Source organism: Lagenorhynchus albirostris, chromosome 17 (genome assembly GCF_949774975.1).
Source record: "Lagenorhynchus albirostris chromosome 17, mLagAlb1.1, whole genome shotgun sequence".
Taxonomy (NCBI): domain Eukaryota; kingdom Metazoa; phylum Chordata; class Mammalia; order Artiodactyla; family Delphinidae; genus Lagenorhynchus; species Lagenorhynchus albirostris.
The window spans coordinates 43,844,349-43,866,253 of record NC_083111.1 but is presented as its reverse complement, the minus strand read 5'-3'; the positions used below and the strand labels follow the sequence as shown (position 1 = coordinate 43,866,253).

The 21,905-nt window shown below is 48.5% G+C and overlaps 2 protein-coding genes across 10 annotated transcripts in view; both read right to left on the bottom strand.

Annotated features, from left to right (window-relative positions):
* MATN2 (matrilin 2) overlaps positions 1–1,850 on the bottom strand; it is a 155,416-nt gene extending 153,566 nt beyond the window's left edge. For 4 of the 7 annotated variants that reach the window (XM_060127879.1, XM_060127882.1, XM_060127877.1 and 1 more), the window contains exon 1: positions 1,632–1,850. The gene's annotated coding sequence lies outside the window, so the exon portion shown is untranslated. The remainder of the gene's footprint in view (positions 1–1,631) is intronic. The other 3 variants (XM_060127876.1, XM_060127878.1, XM_060127881.1) reach the window with 1 other exon arrangement.
* Positions 1,851–11,432: 9,582 nt separating this feature from the next.
* LAPTM4B (lysosomal protein transmembrane 4 beta) overlaps positions 11,433–21,905 on the bottom strand; it is a 68,262-nt gene continuing 57,789 nt past the window's right edge. For 2 of the 3 annotated variants that reach the window (XM_060127884.1, XM_060127887.1), the window contains exons 7-8: positions 15,799–15,873; positions 11,433–13,054 (exon numbers count right to left, since the gene is read on the bottom strand). In XM_060127884.1, the coding sequence (XP_059983867.1) occupies positions 12,977–13,054; positions 15,799–15,873 (153 nt within the window). In that variant the 3' untranslated portion in view covers positions 11,433–12,976. The remainder of the gene's footprint in view (positions 13,055–15,798; positions 15,874–21,905) is intronic. The other variant, XM_060127885.1, reaches the window with a different exon arrangement.

The window sequence follows — 21,905 nt, the reverse complement described above, 5'->3', positions numbered from 1 at the left end:
CTTGGGCCTCATTTCAACTACCTCTTGCTAAACAGAGATATATGGTGATGCCGGTAAGAGCTTAGAGCATGACAGCCATCTGAGGGTGTCTGAGAAGTGGACTCTGGTACGGCACCTCCAGCCAGTGAGCTCAGGCCTCAGTGCCTCCAGCTTGCCAGGGCCTGGACTCCTGAGTCCGGAATCTGTAGGAAAGAGAAGCCTGGCAACACAGAGGTCTGACTGAATTCTACTGGCAGGACTAAAAGTTTGGGCAGATAGGAAAACAGAAGGTGAAGACCCAACAGATATCTACCTGCATTCTCAACAGGGGGTTCTAAAGGACCAAGCTTCAGGGGCTGAGAGGAAACTTTCCAGACCATAAACCCATCCTGGAACAGCAATATGGTTTTCTGAGGCTGGGAGAAACAGGCAGGGAGAACCGTGTAGGATGCACTCCTGAATGGAAAACTCCAGTTAAATACATGTAGATCACCTGCCACCCTCACGTACCCACAGAGGGCCCACCTTCCTGATTTGGAGAGGAAGTGACTGCTTGTAGGAACGCCTTGCTTTTCTGGAGAGACAGGTGATGGAACTAATCACCAATCTTAAAATGCCTGGAACTGTTCTAACGACTTGAATTCAATCCTCACAACCCTGTAGGTATTATCAACCCCATTGGACAGATGAAGAAAGTGAGGCATAGAGCAGTTGGGTAACCCCGAAGTTGCCAACCTGTAAGCTTCACTCACAGCCGGGGTCTGAACCTAAGCAAGCGAACCCCAGAGTCTCTGGTCTTGACCATACCCCTCCCCCACCCCTCCCCCACCCCCCCCACCCCTCCCCCACCCCCACAGCGGGAAACCAATTAAATGCACTTGGTGCAGATGCAGCCCATTTATGACGATTTGGGACTTGGTCAACTGGGTTTGTTCCGGGCGGGAGTATATGTTCCCGAGGAGCTACCTTCCTGTGCACCTTCCTGTGCGTCCAGTCCAGGAGACGTTAACGAGAGAGGGTCCCCATTTTTCTGTCCTCTCTCCAAACTGCCCTCGGGGTTTCTAGCAACTACCACAAAACGCCCTCCCCTTTCTTTCCTTTCTCCGCAATGTAGGGAAGCTGGAGCTTTAGCTGTCCTAGAGAACCAAGAACAAAATGCAGATGACACGGGCATTAAAATAACAGCCGACAGAGGCGGGGAGTCGGAATCGATCCGCTGGCCAGCTGGCCAGCAATCACACTGCATCCCCGCTCAACAAGTCTCCCTTTCCCGGGGTCGGTGGAGGCCAGGTCTGGGTGGCCCCGCGGCGGGGCACAGCGCCCCCATGGGGCGCTGCGGGGTGGCTGCCACGCGCTGCGCCGGGCTCAGGGAGCTCGCGGAGCTCGCCCGGCCAGGGCGGCCCAACTGGCCCCGGCCGGGGGGTCCCGCAGCGCCGCCCTCCCTCTCGCCCTCTGCCCCGAGGGGTCGGGAGCCAGGGGCCCAGGGCGGGAGGGGGCGTCCGACGGGAGGGGCCGCGCGGGGCCGCACGGGCCGGGGCGCGGGCCTTTGGGCGCGCCCGCGTGCGTGGGTGCCCAAGCTCTGTCCGTCCGTCTGTCTGCGCCTCGGGGCTGCGGGGCCAGGCAGGGCCCCGGGGAGAGCGCGCCCCGCTCACCTGCAGCCACCGCCGGCGCCTGGGAAGCGAGACAGGTCCCGGGTCTTCGTCGCTGGCCTCCTCGCCGCTCCGAGAGCCACGGCTCTCCTCGGGAATCGCTCGTGGGAGCCGAGGAAGAAGCCGAGGTGCTGCCGCTGTCTCCTCTTTCGCCGCTTCCTCCGAGTCCCATCCCAGAGCGCTCCGCTCGCTCGCTGGCTGCCTGGGCGGCTCTGGGCCAGCGCCGGCAGGCGGCGGGGGAGGCGGCGCCGCGGAGGGTGGGGAGAGGGCCGGCGGGAGGAGGGGTGTACTGTTTGGGGATGGGGCAGGAGCGGAGAGGGATAGGCCGCGAGGACCGCCCCACCCTGCAGGCAGCCCCGGGAGCTGGGCACCCTGGCCGCACGCCCTGCCTGCTGCCACCTCGCTCTGCGCGGTCCGTCCCCAAGCCCAGGCGGGGATCGGACCCCGGGGGTCTGGAGCCGCACGCAGGCTCAGAAAAACAAGGAGCTTTGGGCTCTTGGCGGAGGGGAGTGGGCTGGGGAGCGGAGGAGAGCATCTCCTGGAGAGAGAAAGGCATGACGGGGGTCCTGTTTCCTGAACTGGGGGTCATGATCTACAGGAGGAGACCATCGATGACGGTGATGAAGAAGAAAGTGTTGAGAACTGGGCTAACTGGTGACAAGTGCCAGGAGCTGTCTTGGCAGTACCCAGAACACCGGTGCCAGTTCATATTAACAGAGCGTCCACTGGCCAGAAACCAGGCCCCTGGGTGGGGACGGGACTAAGGATGCCAGGACGGAAAGGAAACAAGGTTCCTACCCTGAAGGAGCAGAGAAAGTCTAGTCCAGGCAAGACTTTTGAAATTATGGGCAAAGATGTTTGCAATTTTGTGAAGCGGGGGAACGTGCCCTGAGAGGTCCCCAAGGGAACTTTGGAGGGATGCGAAAGCCAGGATTGGTCAGTGGCAGGGAAAGGGCTGGGGAATGCCACTCTACCAGCTCTCCCTGCTCCTGGGCAGCTGGGGGTGAGTGGGGTCGTTACAACAGGCTAGGACATCTCCTAATAATTGCTCCAGAATTCTAACCCCAAACCATTAACCCAACCACTCAGTTCAGGTTTTAACAAGCTGTGGGGTAGAGGCCGCAGAACTAGCAAGTTTCAAAACGTCTGGTGCCAAAATCTGATCATTTAAGTCCTCTTGGCTGCCTTTACTCTGAACCGTCGTCACTCCTATTTGATGATAGAGTTGGTTTCTGGAATATGAGTAAAAACCTTGTACAAAATCAATTTTTCAGGAAAGCTCCAGGTGGGTAATTAAAATCCTAGCCATAAGGCAAGGGGTCAACATACTCAAGCCATCGGGCAACTCAGTGGTATCCTAATGCCGAGAAAGAATCTTGGATTCATGTTCCCTCACGCTGCACCTTAGGCCCACTGGGCACTCTTGGCCGCCTGCACTGATCAGAAATAGTTTCTTTGTATGTCTTTGGGAGGAGGTAGGTGGAAGTCAGAAAGTAGAGGAAAGTCTTCAGGAAATGTTTGGTCTCTGAAGTCCTGGATCCCACCAATGAAAATTCTTCCTGAGTCTGGGCCAGTGAAAATCCCCTAGGAGCTGGGGAAGTGAAGTTACAGTTTATGGAAACTTACAGTTTAAATGTGTTGCCTTATTTCAAGACACCAGTATGATCCGGTAATTTAACCAGGAAAACAATAGTAATTCCGAAATCCTTACAAATTTTAGTGAATTGTAACTTAGTAGTAACAGATTTCAGTGATTCTGGTGTATGCCGAGTAAGCTGGATGTTTCTCCCCAGGGAGTTCTATCAGAATTCTTCAGAAGAGGAAATTTCTGTACAAAGCATGCCTGCAGCCACGTCAAATAGGTCAGTGAGTTGTTCACCTCGTGGAATGACCTTCAGGTCTGCTGGAAAAACAAAAGAAGCAGCAGCAAAAGCGAGTTCAGGATCCAGAAATATCAAGTAAGAAAAAACAATGGCTTAGTTTCCCAGTTACCTTTAGGGGGAATGCAAGTTGATAATAATAAAGGCTGCTGGGGAAAGCCCAAATTTGCCTTTTCTGCCAGAGGCCCTGCTACTGGCTTAATGTAGAGAACCTTATTCAGAAAAAGTATGATGTCTTGTTCTCAGGTGGGCACTCATACAAGCAGACAAGAACAAGGGTGTGTAGTATCTCAGAACTCATGAGTTAGAATCCACAACTGTTTAAATTACTTACACCTTGTTAGCTATGCTGGGTTCAGCTCACTTCTCTGTCTCTGCAGGGGGTCTACTGTGGAACAGAAGGAGGCTGCGGCGGGGGTGGGGGGTGGGCGGGGAGGGGCAGTCATTTGACCCAGGCCTCACATTCATGAATAGCCTCAAATATAGACTTTGGCCCTAAGCATTCATTTGTTCCTTGTAAATATTAGAACTTTTTGTTTTGCTTTTGTTGCACATTAGAATCCTTCCTAGAGGGCAGATTAAAATGAGACTCTATCAAAGAGAAGAGGACCACAATATAAGGAAAACAAAGAGCAGACAGGTTGGCTCACAGAACTCATAGCCTAAAATAACTTTTTTTGTTTTTGTTTTTTTTGCGGTACGCGGGCCTCTCACTGTTGTGGCCTCTCCCGTTGCGGAGCACAGGCTCCGGACGCGCAGGCTCAGCGGCCATGGCTCACGGGCCCAGCCGCTCCGCGGCATGTGGGATCTTCCCGGACCGGGGCACGAACCCGTGTCCCCTGCTTTGGCAGGCGGACTCTCAACCACTGCGCCACCAGGGAAGCCCTAGAAACACCAATTTTATTGACAAGATAGGGCCACAACGGGCAGCTCCACGGAACACAAATGAGGAAGAATCTAAAATTGCAATGTCACCTCACTCGCACCGTGTTTCTCTAGGTGACTGATGATGTTTGAGTCACATGTAAACTCCTGGAGCCCATCCCTGTCCCACTCAAGCAGAAGGGCAGGATGTCTCACCTGGGAGAGGAGCTGTCATTCCTTTGGGGCACCTGCCAGTTGGTCAGAACAGGAGATAAGGTAGAGAGGGGGGCCTCCAGCCTTGCGTAAGGAACCCTCTGACATGGGGCAGTGCTTCCTTCCAGATGCCCCATCAATGTGGACAGCTAGTTCCGTGTCAGAGGTCCCCCTGAGGACAGGCTAGCTGACGGCACCATCATCCCAAGTGAAATGATTTCTAAATAAACATATGACCCCACCTTGGAAAGAGGATTCAAATGTTTTTATGTTATCCACACCTTAACTTGTTTACACATCTTCCTTATGCCATGCTGGGGAAGAGACTGAGCTGCTGTGGCCTTAAACCTGGAGGTTAGAGTGGTTTTTGTGGAATCAGGCTGATGACGCTACTTATCAAGTATGAGATAATAGGATGGAGTGGGGAGCCTTAAAACCTGGGCAAGATTGAACGGAATCTGACTCGTTTTCTTGGATATTGACAAGGCTGAAACACTGCCCGTCTCCCTGGAGACTAGTTTCCACTTTGGAAGTGGAGGATGGACCTGCTATGTGTGGAAGCATCACTCAGCAACGCAGACTGCTGCTTCTTGCCTCCTGAAGCCCAGGAATTGGCAAAGAGCCATCTGCTATTAGAAGCCAGTAGCCTCATTCCTGTGACACCCAGCTAACTGCCTTCTCGCCACGCCATTACTGAGTCTCTGTCTGCATCGGTTGCCTGGTGTTAAATCAGACTGCAAGATACTTGGGCAATGAGTATGTGTATCTGTCCTATAAAATCTTCCAGCATTCTGGCAAAGCTCAATAAACTCAAGAATAACAAAAATATCAGAAGAAAGAACGTGGCTTTTCCACGTTCTCTCTTGCTGAAGAAAATAACTGGAACATGGTTATTACCGGGATCCAACAGAAGGGGAAATGCTACAGATGGTCCAGTGGAAAGAATAAGGAATAAGGCAGTGAACTGCTGAGAGCCACAATAAATCATAAGATGGAGAAAAATAAGATGTAATGCAATGAAGTGAACAATGTTTTGTTGGTAGAGCACTCTCTGAAAAGAAGCAATGGAAATGTCTTGACTCATTTAAAACAAGAATTGACAAAGCAATTCCCAAGTATAGAAAGTGCCAGAACATTACTGGCTATATGTACACTAGCTCTGAACAAAAACATGTAGAAAAGAAGATGCAATAACCGAAGTGTGAAAGAGCTGAGAGTTTCTTTTAGCTAGAGCAAGTTTTAAGACAGCTCAGCATCCCTGGCCAGGCCTAATGAGAGGGTGCAGACCCTCAGTGCTCCACCGTTAGCTCCAGACTACCATGGAGCTGAGAAGTTTGGGGGGAGAAGGGGGAGTGACTATTTATGGGTGTGGAGTTTCTTTGGGGGTTAATGGAAATGTTCTAAAACTGATAGTGGTGATGGTTGCATGACAGTGAATAATATTAAGAACCGTTAAATCATATAATTCTATGGCATGTGGATTACATCTTAATACATTTCGGTTTATGAGAAGAGGGCAGGTTTTAGTTCCGAGTCCTCATGCAAACACGTTTAGTCTCTTTTTGAATCAGACTGCTTCTCTTCCATGTTTGCACACCTTGCTTGGAACACTCTCCATCCTGGAACCAGGTCTCTCACACATGGGCCGGGGCGGGGGGGAGGCTTCTTGCCCCACTCCTCAGCTTCCCTTCCTGTGCTTTCACGCACCTTTTCTGGAGTTCACACTCCTCCTCTGATAATTACTTTCCACTGCAGGACTTACCTGCTGGTGGGGACTTCTGGACTAGTGTCTGTGGTCCCCACCACAGAGAAATGCACAAGGCTTTACTGTTGCTTGAGATACTCTTGTAAAGGCTGCAAGACAAACATGCTTTATCACATACAGCCTTTCAGGGGTTCTATTTAAATCTGAAGTGCCCAGGAAGTTGAAGAACACATCAGCTGTACTGGCTCATGGGCTTAGTCGCTCCGTGGCATGTGGGATCTTCCCAGACCAGGGATCGAACCCACGTCCCCTGCCTTGGCAGGCGGATTCTTAACCACTGCGCCACCAGTGAAGTCCTGGTCACTGATTGTTTTAACAATACATTGATCTACTAGGAAAGGGAAAAGAGAAAGTTCAAGGGAGAGGCACATCTAGCAATTTAATTTTTCATTCAGAGCCCTACTGAATTAGGCTCACATAAAAGGCACTTGATCACAAGAATAGAGCTAAGAATGTCATTTCCTTTTGATTGCAAATTGTGGCAGAGCATCAGCTAGCCCCTCGTCTTAGCTGTCCTTTAATTTTCCTTCAGAGATCAATCCTTCTATTACCGTGTTGCTGAGTTCTGCCCATCACCTTTACAACTTCTAGAAGTCAAGGCGCCCCCGCCCCACAGTAGACACGCTCGTAGGGTCTATGGAGGAGAGACCTCCCTTTGTTTCCTTGCACAGTCTACAGGAATGAGGTTTTTGCTTTTCTCCAGTGGTCTCTTCTGGGAGAAGTGGTCTCTGTGGAGCTTGAGCCCCACTGAGTTGCTTTTTAAGAATTAGTCACAATAACCATGGGTGGGGTTACAGGTGGTTTTAATTCCTCTCATGCTTATTTTATTCCTATTCTAGTAACTATTTTTGAGTTCGTTCTATGTGCCAAACAAGTGCCAGGTGCTGGGGAAGGAACAGACACAGCTTCTGTCCGAGTTTCTTATCTATTGGGAGATTACAGAAGAGAGAAGCCACAGGAACCAGAGTGTAAAATGAGCCTTGATTGGTATGCTATGGTATGCTCTGCTATGGGGCAACATAAAATGAATCTCTTCCAAACTAGTGGGTCATAGAAGGCTTCCAGAAGGACGTGACTTTCAAGATGAGACCCAAAGGATGTTACTGGCTTTATTTTCTATTTTTTCTTGCAAGACATTACTTATGTCCTTTTTTATTTTTATCTTTTAAATTTATTTATTTATTTATTTTTTGCGGTACGCGGGCCTCTCACTGCTGTGGCCTCTCCCATTGAGGAGCACAGGCTCCGGACGCGCGGGCTCAGCGGCCATGGCTGCACCACGCAGCTTGCAGGATCTTAGTTCCCCGACCAGGGATTGAACCTGGGCCACTGCAGTGAAAGCGCTGAGTACTAACCACTGGACTGCCAGGGAATTCCCTTATGTATTTTTTTTTTTTTTTTTTTTTTGCGGTACGCGGGCCTCTCACTGCTGCGGCCTCTCCCGCTGCGGAGCACAGGCCCCGGACGCGCAGGCCCAGCGGCCATGGCGCGGCATGTGGGATCCTCCCGGACCGGGGCACGAACCCGCGTCCCCCGCATCGGCAGGCGGACTCTCAACCACTGCGCCACCAGGGAAGCCCCCCTTATGTAATTTTTTAAAACCCCACAGATTTATAATGTTTCCTGATGCCCGAGTCAGACCTGGATTCACTACTAAGACGTTTAAGGAAGTTGGCTCTCAGGGACACAGATGATTTAGTGCATTAGCCTCACAGGGTGGGAGAAAGCCTACAGCCGCATGAGAGAGGGCTGCTCTAGTCTGCCTCTACTTGAGAGGCGTGAAAACAGACACCGTGAGATAGGCCTTCTGGGGCGGGGACAATGAAGGGAGTTGGGTCTCACGGCCCCAACTATTCCTCCAAGGTAATGCAGACACGTTACATCACTGTTCTACTCCCTTATGATGCTTGAAAACTTACTGTGCATATTCTTCCTAAAGATAAATCAGTGCAGTTTAAAATGGTGCCTAATTTCCTCAGAAGAAAACTGCTCACTTAAAACAATTAACCACTCTAAGAGGCCCACCTCAGTTGATCTTTCTTCCTACCTGAATAAATTCTTTTTTAAAAAAATTTTTATTGGAGTATATTGTGTTAGTTTCTACTGTACAGCAAAGTGAATCAGCAATACGTATACATATATCTCCTCTTTTTTGGATTTCCTCCCATTTAGGTCACCACAGCTGAATAAATTCTTTATGATAAGAATTAAAAGCTGATATTCACAGAACACGATTCAGCCTAACTAAACAGAAAATTGACAGCTTTACTTGTGATATAAACCTCAAGTAAAAAAATCCACCCTAGGGGCTTCCCTGGTGGCGCAGTGGTTGAGAGTCCGCCTGCCAACGCAGGGGACACAAGTTCATGCCCCGGCCCGGGAAGATCGCACATGCCGCGGAGCGGCTGGGCCCGTGAGCCATGGCCGCTGAGCCTGCGCGTCCGGAGCCTGTGCTCCGCAACGGGAGAGGCCACAACGGTGAGAGGCCCGCGTACCGCAAAAAAAAAAAAAAAAGACCTAACGTTGAAAGAACTGAAGGAAGATCTTGCAAAACTACAATAGTGAAATAAAGATACATTTGTTCAGCTAAAATGAATACTGGGGGAAAAGTGACATCACACAAAGGCCATCACACAAGACAGTGTCCTTTGTGCTGTGTGCGTCGCACAGAGAGCAGACCCAATGTTCCTTCGTTTCCCCAGAGCTGGAGTTTCCTTAGGTGGAGAGGCCACAGATGGGAGCCTCATCAGCTCTTCAAAAGGTCTAGGTTGGATGCCCCAAATTCAGGGTCCCAGGAATCCAGGAGCTGTTGTTGCATATGGCTTTTCATAGGGGGAGCTGATATGCCGCAGCACTGAGCTGTGACTAGCAGAAAATCTGACGTCACATCCCCTCCTAGGCTTTCCTGAGAAACTGGCTCAGTCCCTTGATGCTGGCTAATCACGCCCAATCTACCCGGGTCACACAGTTCCTCTCCAAACTCTCTTTATTGCAACAATACACCCTGGACATCTTGACACACACCAAGGAATATATATATTTGCTGAGTTGAAGAGGTTCCCATCTTAATAAGTTTACTTAAAACTTGTTTTGTTTGTACTGCCAATGGCTTTTTAAAAAGTATGTGTAAAGTTTTAGATGGGATAAAATAAATAAAACCTTAGTCCATTGTGCCGTTCTGAGCCAAACTCTTCATTCTGAAGCAGCAGCTGTTTTGCCAACTAGGGTCATATTGATGGGTGTAGAGAGCTGAGAGTTTTGCTTTGAGGTAACTTCTTCTGGGTTGGCCAGGTGACAGTTTCTCTCTTCTGCTGTCTCCACACACCAGTCAGCGGTAGGAATGCGTGGGCTTCTGGGCAGAAGGTCGCAGATGTGGCTGGCTTCCATACACCAGAGTCATCTGGCAGAAAACCTGGCCAGCGTGCAAAAACACTTTAAGTGAATTCCATGGGTGTGGAGACATCCTTGCAATGCCTCCTTTTTCCTTCCCTTTTAGGACATACATGCGAGCTGGCCAAAACTCATTCTACACAGCAGCAGGCACTACTTCTGGTATTGAAATGGCTCAGTTTAGCAGGCAGTCCTCTGGCATGAGTTACTTCTGCCCTCTCCTCTCCAGAACATAGGAGTCTGCCTATGTGACCAGAAGCAATGTTACTTAGTAACATTTAGGTCCGTTTCCAGACCGGCTGCAAAAGCTGACGTATCTTTTCTTTTTAGATGGAAATAGTGTTTTTATAGTCTCATGGGTTTTCCTCTATCACAAAAGCTCCATTTGCACAGCAGGATTTTTTCTCCAATGGTGACCATTTCAAATACAATATATCCCCTCTATGGAGAAAACTTTAATGGTTACAGTCTCTAAAGGTGGTCTATTGAGAACATTACTGAGAAGTACTGTTGCTTAACGAACTGAGGGTGGAAAGACAAATGCAATGAGGTGTGGTTCAGTTTAGCAGTCAAACTAAACAAACGTTTGTTTGGGGCCAGAAGAGAGTTAAAAAACAAAAATGGGGGGAGAAAGGGAGGGGAAAGTGTCAGGCAACCTGTGGGACAACAGGATAGGGTGGGGCAGGGACAAGGACAGACGCAGGGGAGATGCGGCACATGTGTTTATGTAGGAAGAAGGTGCAGGAAGGGGAGTGACTAGTCTGTTGGCCTGAAAACTTCCATGTGTTGTGCCATTCTGGAAACCTGACTGGCCTGTGCAACGGAAGCTTGGTTTCTAGGGTGGCCAGACCCCATTAAGCCAAAAGATGTGTTTTCCTCTTCTCTCTGTCCAGCAAACAGACTTCAAACCCTCCCACGGGGCTGCTTATCAGTGGACCCACTTGCACACCTGGTGGTGCTGGACTGAATGTCCATGACCTTAAAATAGGGTTTTGGGGGGTCAAGACGAAAACCCCAAGGAACCCTCAGTCAAGTGACCAGAAAGTATACAGGCACGGGAGCAATTGAGGTAATTGACTGTTTTGTTTCTCTGTAGACAACAAAATAGAAGAAAGGAGCAGGATATTAAAGTGGGCTTTAAAACACATTTAAAACAGAGGTATATATCTGGATTGGCGATGACAAGGACACAGCGAATTGCTGAGTGTGCTCTGGGGGGGTCATTTTAATCCAAGCATCACAACCTCTCCATAGTGCAGACAGGAAGACAATTGCTTACCGTGTAGAGGTAAGTACGGGGGCAGCTTTGGAGCTCCGCCTGGGTTGGTATGTCAGGAAAGCCCAGCAGCATCGTGACATCCTGGTGTCTGTGGTGCTACTGAGTGTCACGTGAACAAGAGCCTCTCCGAGGACCCTACGTAGAGTCTCCAAACCAGCACTCTTCTCCACCTGACCATGTGCCATTTTTCATATTGTAAAAAAAGCATTAGGCAAAGCACTGGAAAATCATGGGGAGTAACATGCAAATAACTGTGATTTCCTCGGTGCCTTCCACAGGGATCAGTGAAACTACCTGACGGGCCTTCCCCAAACCTAACAGCCCTTCATGTGTTAATCTTCTGGGTATAAAACTTCAAGGAACAGCATTTCCGAGGTCGAGTTTACGAAGAATACTAATGAGATACACCAAGAGAAAGGACGGAGGCTGATTCTCAGGGATAAAAGTCATCCCCCCTTGCCTCTTATTTTATTCTACATTTCCAAATTATCTGAAATACCCGTTCAGGAACAAGCCAAAGCCACTCTTATTTTAATCTCCCTTGGAACACAGTACAATCTGAACAGCGTATTAAAACTGCACTGTGGACAGAAAGCAATCCTATTCGAAGCAGCCGAGCTGGCAGAGCTTCGGCAGAGGCGGGGTCAGGAATGCTGGAAGCTCGTGTCTGCTCCTCTCCACTTCTCTTGGCCTAAGATGCTCTGATTTTACCAGCACTGAAATATTAAAAAAAAAAAAAAAAAACATATGTGTGAGACAAGCCATAAAACCTCCTCCTTAGGCCTCTTGCCCCACTTGGGCAAGAAGGGTTCCCAGGCACAATCACAGAATCAAAAGGTGGTTTTCTTGGATGTGGGCAAATCTCATTTTAATTGCAAATGGCTTCATTTACAGCACATTCAATAATGAACAAACAGGAGAGCTGTGACTTTTGAACATGTGAATATGTAAAAGTCTCTTGAGATTCAGGTAGTCAAGATAAGGGCATTTCACAAGGAAGCACCCCTGCCACCTCCCGTCTTTCCGAAGACCGTTTTATACTTATTTTAAAAGATGACAAGGCGTATTCAGAAGTTCAAAGTAGTAGGATGTGCCTTGCAGGGAGAGAAGAAAACCTTTTTTCAGATTGTTGGGTAAATACTATCAGCAATTCCACTTGACAAAGGCTGATGGAGGTCCTCCCTGAGTCAGGCTAGGACAGAACACTAAGTGAAAGGGGGCTCTGAGCGGGGATGGGAAGGAAACTGCAAGGAAGGGAGAACCTGATACCACACAGTACCAACCAGTTCCCCTCTAACACTCCACGCCGTGACCCCAGATGTGGGTGCACAAGAGCAGCCTCCAGGGTGGTGACTGACTGTCCTCGCTGCCGGGAATTGACACAGGGTCTCAATTCAGCCCGTGGACAAATCCTTGACCAGCGAACCCAAACTGTCACTGAATTTAAATCATAAAGGATCTAAGGAAATTCTTGTTTTATTTATGTGTATATCTGGACTCCTTACACGATTCCTCTTCTCCTAAGGGCTTGTTCTATACACTGGAATGGCCTAAGAGAAGCACTGCATAATTCTGATTTTATTTTACGCTTTCAAAAGAGAAAGGAGGGAACGGAGAGAACAGTGTCACAAATTCTTCAACTCTGGGGCTCAGCACGTACAACAGACTCCTCGGACAGAAGGTTCATCCGGATTGTTGGCTAGTTTCAATGCCGAGGAAAGCCTAGGGGAGCCCACCGCACTCGCACAGAAAGAATTCTACAGTTACTCTATCACAGTGCTCTAGCTAAGCATATGTTTCAAACTACAGAGTCTCAACTTAACATCTAAAATTTTAAATTGTAGCATTTCAGCAACAGATAAGCTCAGAGAGCTCGTCTCAGAAGTAAAATTGAAGAACTATTGCTCTGATGTATGGAAGTCAAACTGTCGCTCTCAGCTACGCCCCACTTCCAGGCTTAGGCAGACACGTAAGGTGGTGGCGGCTCCTTGGCGGCGCCATTCACAGTGGCATCATCGTACGGGGGTAAGAGCACCTGGGAAGAAGAAAAGACAGGGTTAGTGTTTAAAGGTGCACACACATTCCCCTGAGCTTTAATTTTTTTTTTTTTTGCGGTACGCGGGCCTCTCACTGTTGTGGCCTCTCCCGTTGCGGAGCACAGGCTCCGGACGCGCAGGCTCAGCGGCCATGGCTCACGGGCCCAGCTGCTCCGCGGCATGTGGGATCCTCCCGGACCGGGGCACGAACCCGTGTCCCCTGCAACGGCAGGCGGACTCCCAACCACTGCGCCACCAGGGAAGTCCCCTGAGCTTTAATTTTAATTGAACTTTTCCCATAACCTGTACCAACATCAATTTTCCAGCAAGTGGCTAGACTTTGATGAGAGACTTTTTGAATCCTTAAAGAAGCAGAGGGAAGAGACTTTTGGACCTTTCTGAGTTTTCCAAACCATGTCCACTTGTACCTGGATGTCACAGTGCCTGGCGGGTCCAAAGGGCTGTGCCTCTAGGACAAGGAAGGAGGCGGTGGTGGCTCTGAAGAGGAAAAAAGGCTGCAGGGTGATGTGTATGTGTGTACACTCAAATAGGGCAGGCGCCTGATTGACCAAGGGGCCCCCCATGGTGATGCCTGAGCACTGGACTGGGAAACACAAGGGCTTTGGTACCAACCTGGACTCAAAGCAGGGCTCAGCCACATCTGATCAGCAACACCATGGGTAGGTTGTTAGCTAACCTCAATATCTATGCCTGCACAATCGGGATAGCTGAGAATTAGAGGTCTATAAAATACCTAACATACTGTGTGATACACACCTGACACGGCAGATGTTATCTGTAAACGGCTAGAGAGGAACCAATAAGTATCAGCATTAAGTTGATGAATAACGTTTCTGTTCACATTTCAAGTATAAAAACAATTGCATGTAATTGTTTATGAACCGTCAACCTAAAAAAACGTTGGCTGACTTTGGCTTCCTTCCTCCAAAACAGAGAGAATATCAACTCGATATGATTAGCCTTTATTCAGTCAACTAACATTTATTATACACCTACTATGTGACAGTTCCTGCCCTTAGGAAATCAGAGATGAGATGAGTTAAAACCTTACTCAGCTCGGGCTTCCCTGGTGGTGCAGTGGTTAAGAATCCACCTGCTAGTGCAAGGGACACGGGTTTGAGCCCTGGTCCGGGAAGATCCCACATGCCGCGGAGCAGCTAAGCCTGCGAGCCACAACTACTGAGCCTGCGCTCTAGAGCCCGCGAGCCACAACTACTGAGCCCACGTGCCTAGAGCCTGTGCTCCACAACAAGAGAAGCCACTGCAATGAGAAGCCTGCGCACCACAACGAAGAGTAGCCCCCACTGGCCGCAACTAGAGAAAGCCCACGTGCAGCAACGAAGACCCAACGCAGCCAAAAATAAATTAAATTAAATAAATAAATTAAAAAACAAAATAAAACCAAAAAAACACCCAGCTCAAGGGCTTTGTGGAAGGAGAAAGAATATTAACAAATGAAATGGAAAACAAAACCACATTTTGTTACTTTTTCTATTATGGACATTACTTAAAGTGGTAAATGGTTATCAATTTCATGACTTTTCACTTACTTATCCCTTTAGGGAGGACACTAAAATTCTCTTTTCAAGTTTCTGTTCTAAGTTTTTGTCCTACACTACTCACCCCATACACACACACACATCCTCTCTAACTCAACACAGTTCACTACTTAGTTTTCTCTTCTTCCAGTCTTACAGCTCCTGTCGGGCTGAAGCCCTGTCTTCCTTAACCCCAGGATTGGGCCCAGGGCCTATTTACTAGCTGGAACTCAGAAGATGTCAGTCACATAAACGAGTGAGGTATCATTTAGGCTGGCCCTTGGAGACTGTACAGTTGGTGCTGGGGCAGGGATGGAGCCCGGCATTCTAGGCAGGGGGCATCTGCATGGTTAGGGTCCAATCAGGAGATAGAAACCACCCAGTGGTTTGAACAGAGAAAGTTTAAAAAAGAATTATTAACAGGGGATTGGAGGTATGGAGACTAACTAAGGGGCAAAAAAGAGATATTAGTGCTGAGCGAGGGTACTCAAGAAAGGAACAAACATGGAAAGGGTTCGCCTCCCTAAGGCTGGGAATCAGACACTGTTGGCTCAACCCACTGGATGGTAGAAACGTTTCAGGCCAAGCTAGTGAACCACCTGCTGAGACACGGCTGCAGAGGTGCTGTTCACGGGGAGAGGGAGGTACCACCTGCCCTGGAAACTGCCTGAGATGGGGGTGTGCTGGGAAGGCCGTCAGGAAGAGGGAGTGCCGGTGCCGCTGCCCCGGGGGTCGCGGCCAGCAAGATCCGGATGCTGTACTGCAGACACAGACCGGGGAAGAAAACACTGTCCTCCTCCAGTGCACTCTGCCCACAAGGCCAGATGGCGGGGTGGCTGGCAAAGGGGAGACTGTCACAAGGCCAGCTCCAAGTAGGCCGACCTGCGAACGTGGGACCTGCACAGCAGGAAGCGGGTAACTGGCTCAGCAAGACACGAGGACGCCAACGGGCCTGAGACTAGCTCCCCAAAGTGGCGGTGATGCTGCCCCTGTGTCCCGAGTCCTTCGTATCAGGCGTTACCCAATCAGAGTCAGGGCCAATGTTCGGCTGCTGGTGGTGCTAGAATGGAAGGAGCATCCAGGGCACGTTCAGTATAGGACGCCAGTCCAAGACCAGGAAGCATTCCTGTGTGCTCCCCACAGAACGAAACCATATGCTCTGCACCCAACAGGTCAGCACCTACCGAGGACGCAGAGGGCGCTGGGTCGTGCCCACACACACCGGAACACACCTCGCTGTCTGCTGAGGAACTCACACCCTGGAGAGGGCAGAGATGGGCGCAATGGTTAAGACTGAGCGTGATCAATTTGTGGGGGTAGATGAGGTGTGAAAGCACAGACAGGGACAACTGATTTAGGCCGGAGGGCAGGAACGGTCCTCAGGAGGACACGTTGAATCAGGCAGAGAGGAAAGAGGACAGCACTGCAGGTGGGGAGGCAGGAGCACAGGCAAAAGGAGGGAAGCTGGAGGGAGAGCTCCTTCTGGGAACCGAGGGGCTGTGATGTGAATGCTTCGGGGAGAACGTGGTGTAGAAGAGGCGGGAAAGACAGGCAAAGGCCAGGACATGGAGAGGGCCTTGAGTCCACCTTAAGGAGCTTTTCCAGTCTTTGGCAGCAGTGTCTCCACTAGGAAGCCTACAAGTCCCAGCTAGAGCTGAGGAACAAAGTGTATTCTCTACACCAAAGCCACAGCCCTGGCCTCTACGTCTGCACATCTGACTCAAGGACTGAGCCTCCAGCACCCATGTGTACGCACGTTAGATGCGGTAACTCATAACCAGCAGAAAGAGCTGTGATCAGCAAGAGAAACATTTGATTGTGCATGACTGAGTGTCAGCATTATGCTCCCCAACCTCACTGAACCATTAGCTGATTCCTATCTGTCATTATCCTTGGAGAAGTGACCCTAAAGCACAGTGGAGCTACTTAAAAGGCAGTGAAATCAGCCATCACATCCAATTTATTTTTTTCCCTGAGCAAAACGTAACACTCAAATTCTCCAAAATGTTCACAGATGATTAAACACAAAATTTTCTTTAAAAAGAAGAAAAAAGTCCTGCACATTTGCCTTTCGCTTGTTAGAAACTTATTTTCACGGCAGGCTTGGCTATTTATTTTCAAACTTGTTTTAAAGTTTCATTTCGAATCGTTAACATCCTAATGGCTTTTTCTCTCAAACATTCTATTGCCTTGGACCATTTAACCAAAGTCAAGATGCCTGGTGAAGACATTCTCCTTTCACTAAGATTCTGACACTCTCAGGCCTGTCTTCACCTCCCCATTACCACATACTAAAATACTAAAATAAATACTTCATGCTCCTTGAACTACTTTTATTATTTTTTAATTTAATTAATTAATTAATTTATTTTTGGCTGCGTTGGGTCTTCGTTGCTGCACGCAGGCTTTCTCTAGTTGCGGCGAGCGGGGGCTACTCTTCGCTGTGGTACGCGGGCTTCTCATTGCGGTGGCTTCTCTTGTTGCAGAGCATGGGCTCTAGGTGCGTAGGTTTCAGTAGTTGTGGCATACGGGCTCAGCAGTTGTGGCTCATGGGCTCTAGAGTGCAGGCTCAGTAGTTCTGGTGCACGGGCTTAGCTGCTCCACAGCATATGGGATCTTCCTGGACCAGGACTCAAACCTGTGTCCCCTGCGTTGGCAGGCGGATTCTTAACCACTACACAACCAGGGAAGTTCTCTGAACTACTTTCAATGAAAAGTTCTCCAAACGGAATTGGTTTTAAATTCTGAAGTGACGGTGTCATCTTTTTTTATTATCTAAATGATGTTAATTTTTAATGATGATTTCAAGGAAGGGTTGGTGAAGTCAGGATTGCCATACTGTTTGTATTACAGTCTGTTAATACTGACTAAAAACACTTGCTACTGTCCTTTTCTTCTAATATCAATGAAGTACTTGGAAATCGGAGAAAATAACTATAGGGTCAATTAAGACAGAAGATGCCAATTAAGATGCCATACAAAACTGATTAAAACACAATGATTTTGGTCTTCCCTGGTGGTGCAGTGGTTGAGAGTCCTCCTGCCGATGCGGGGGACACGGGTTCGTGCCCCGGTCCGAGGGGGTCCCACATGCTGCGGAGCGGCTGGGCCCGTGAGCCATGGCCGCTGGGCCTGCGCGTCCGGAGCTTGTACTCCACAACGGGAGAGGCCACAACAGTGAGAGGCCCGCGTACCGAAAAAAATAAAAATAAAAATAAAAAAAATAAAGTAAAACACAATGATTTTGACATTTTTAGAAGCTGGCATTCAGTTAAGCCCAGTTTTTTATTTTAAGAACTTTAATCATTCACAATGAATGACCAGGACCTTCCCTGGTGGCACAGTGGTTAAGAAATCACCTGCCAATGCAGAGGACACGGTTTCGATCCCTGGTCCTGGAAGATCCCACATGCCACGAAGCAACAAAGCCTGTGTGCCACAGCTACTTAGTCTGCGCTCTAGGGCCCACGAGCCACAACTACTGAGCCCAAGCACCTAGAGCCCGTGCTCTGCAACAAAAGAAGCCACCGCAAAGAGAAGCCCGTGCACCGCAATGAAGAGTAGCCCCTACTCGCCACAACTAGAGAAAGCCCATGCACAGCAACGAAGACCCAACACAACCAAAAAAATAAATAAATAAAATAAAACAATGAATGACCAAAAAATAATCTCTGAGGACTAAAATTATAGGTCATGTTCTCCTTCGCTGTCTGGTAAACAGCAGCTACTCAATGAGTCGATAAACACAAATGCATTATATATCTCAGCCACGCACCACTTTACTTCAAGCAATATTCAATACAACCAAAACTCTAATCGAAGTACAGACCCTGGGAGTTTGTCTTCATAGGATCTCAACCACAGAGTGACTGATGGTGGAACTCTCTTCCACACAGATGGAAAATCCCTCTTGTCAATGACCCCAGAAGGGCATCTGTTCATTAGGAAGATTAGCATCCATCTATATATAGTATCTCTTAGGAGCTCTTATGCTAGGTGACATGTGCTGGTGGGAGAGCAGCTCAGCATTCATTTCAATTCAATTCAACAAATAGTCGAGGGAAACTTCATTCCCAGCTACATCAACATACAGAACAGTTGGAGGGACAAATAAATGAACATCAAAGGCTGCAAAATGTAATACCCTGGAATAGAAGTGATTCCAACTGGCCACAAATCTGCAAGCCATTAAAATTTGGAAAACTAATTCCATCAAATAGTAGGAAATAATAAAACGCTCAAGAGGAAAGAACTTATTGGGAAAAATAAGAAATGTTTGGATCCTATGGTTAGAGTTTTACTGTAATATCAGAGTTAAGGCACTAAAGGCTTATTTGGAATTGTACAGTTTGCTAGGACTACATTACATATAAGTCACATACGTGCCAGATTTTACGTGTGTGCATTTATTTTCCAGGGGAGGGTGTTCAGAATCATTAGATTCTCAAAGAGCCATCCAGAGATTCTGGGGTCCAGGACTGGGGAGTGGGGGGGAGGGCAGTACAGGGCACAAGGTAAATTGCACCAGAAGTCTGTCCACTGGCCCCGCACCCTAATCAGGGTGAGGTAAGTTAAAATGAAATCAAGGCCCAGGATGACAGCTGTGTGGCACCTCATCCACCTTGGAGCAGGAGAAGCTCCAGCAAAGGACGAGGATTGACCGGTTATCTCACAGAGTCAAACATTTGGAAAACACTGATAGGTAATTGACAGACCTGGGAGATCGGGGTGAGGTAAAAGGTCAAAAACTTGGCAGCTGAAAAAACAAGGCAAATGTCTGCTGGAGGAAAACAAAAATTGTACAAGAAAGGGAATGTACATGACAGAGCTGTGCACAGAACAATAGTCACATAATCAAGGTAAAAATTAACTGGTGATGTAACCAAAAAATCTGATGTGACTGTATTAGGTGGATGAAGGCAGCAGAGAATATGGGGAGGAGAGTAAAAGTTCAATTCTATTCAACACCGGGAAGTCAAAAGGTATCTCAAATTGATCATCGAAAACTTAGTAACACAGACATATTATTTTAAAATATGTAGGTAGGTCTTCCCTGGTGGTGCAGTGGTTGAGAGTCCGCCTGCTGATGCAGGGGACACGGGTTCGTGCCCCGGTCCGGGAAGATCCCACATGCCGCGGAGTGGCTGGGCCCGTGAGCCATGGCCACTGAGCCTGCGCGTCCGGAGCCTGTGCTCCGCGGCAGGAGAGGCCACAACAGTGAGAGGCCCCCGTACCGCAAAAAAAAGAAAAAAGAAATAAAATAAAATATGTAGGTAATGGAGGTAAATACAAGAAACAAGTAAGAGTTGACAGTGTTTACAGCTGGGGTGAAAAGTGGAGGATAGTCACGAGAATGGCAGAGGACCACTGAAAAATAAATCTTGGCAATTCCCTGGCAGTTCAGCGGTTAGGACTCAGTGCTTGCACTGCTGAGGGCCCGGGTTCAATCCCTGGTCAGAGAACTAAGATTCTGCAAGGTGCGAGGAAAAAAAAGAGGGAGAAAAATAAATCTTTCACTAGCATGAGTTTTAGCTATGTACATGTAATGCTGTGTTAAAAATAAAAGTGATATTTTAAAAATAAAAGAATAATCATGGCAGTCTTGAAGGAAAGAAGTCAGTCATCAAGGGGCAACTTTCAACCTGAGGGCGGTGGGCAGGCTCATAGCTACCTCATTCCTCCTGCTTCTTGGCTGGTGGGTGACATGTGTGTTCGCCGTGAGCCCCTGCAGGGGTCTGGAAAACGCTCCTAACTTGCCCAAGATGCCCCTCTCTACGCCGGGAGGGGTGGTGGGGGCTGGACTCGTGCAGTTGAGACGCTAACAAAGCAGCCAGGGAGCGCCTCGCAGATGGAGGTCCCTGCCTAGGAGGTGAAACGTGTTTTCACGGAGCAGCTGGTCAGGACCTGTCCCCTTGCCTGCTTGAGACTCTCCTCCAGACCTGTGAGACCCCACCCGATCTAGGGTGCCCCAAATACCAATGGAAACTAGAGAACTACGATGCCACGAGGGGCCCCCAGGATACATGCTCTTCACGCCACTCATGCCCAGGCCAACAGCAGCCCAGTGTCTGGCTCTCTCCTGTCTCATTTATTTCCATGACTCCCTAGCACGGCAAGTTCATTACCAATCTGACTCCTTTTCCCTATGATTTTTCCCTCCTCAAATGTTCTTCTTTCTTTGTATGTCACTCCGTACAAAGCCCAAACAACCCCAAGCTCATGTTAAAATCACTTCCAACATGGAGATCTGAAATAGTCTAGCCTCGATTACTCTCTTCTCCTCTGAGTTATGCTGTGCAATTGCAGTATGACAAATTAATTTTTTAAATAAAACCACCAGTTAGATATTTCCATATTCTTTATAGATAACATGAAGTCGTAACACTAGAAATGGCAGTAACTACAGTACAGCACTCTGAACTCAGACACAAAACCACTCTCTTAAAGCACTTACATAACTGGCTTATCAATTAAATTATATGCTATCTTGTACTATTATTAACGGTCTTGTAAACCTTTCTCCTCTCCAAAAAGCTTCTAAAAGGCAAGACTCTCACACTTCCATAGTCCTTTCTTAGCACTGGTTTTTAGACAGAGGTGTGTCCAAATTTGAGTCCTATCATTTCAGCTCTATGGCCACGGTCAAATTCTAGAGGCAATATGGGGTGGGGGGAGTCAAACTGAAATGAGACATGGGTTCAAATTCCAGCTGGGACGTAGCAACCCTGGGGTCCTGAGAAAGTTAGTAAATCTACCTGAACGTCAGCTTCCACACTTATAAAATGGAGACCACGATGGATACTCCTCAAAAGACTGTTAAGGATGTAAGGGAGGCGCCATACTTAATGCACTAAGTACAGGCTGAGCACTTGAGCGCTCAGTAAACGGCAGCAATTCTCCAACTGCAGCGAGATAACCAACGCGGTATGACTGTCCAACTAGTTCAACTACACACCTTCCTTCAGGAAGCGACACCAGTAAACACTACTCACAAATTGATTCCTGTGGGTCAGAAAAGGAGTTCCTCTTCCCTCTCAGGTGGCTGCAGGAAGTGTAAGAGGCTAACCACTTAAGCTGCTCTGAGCCTAACTCTTCCTTAACAAAAGTAACTGAATGATGAGAAAGGAGACAAAGTGGACACCATTTCTACCGCAGGCTGCAGGTCTGCGGAGCTGTGGGCACCTCTCACATAGTTATAGTTCTAAAAGCCAAAGCGAGTGTGGTTGAAACACCATGTCCGTCCATTCACTCCTCACCCCAGGACACCCGAGCAGCCCCCAGAGGGCAGCTG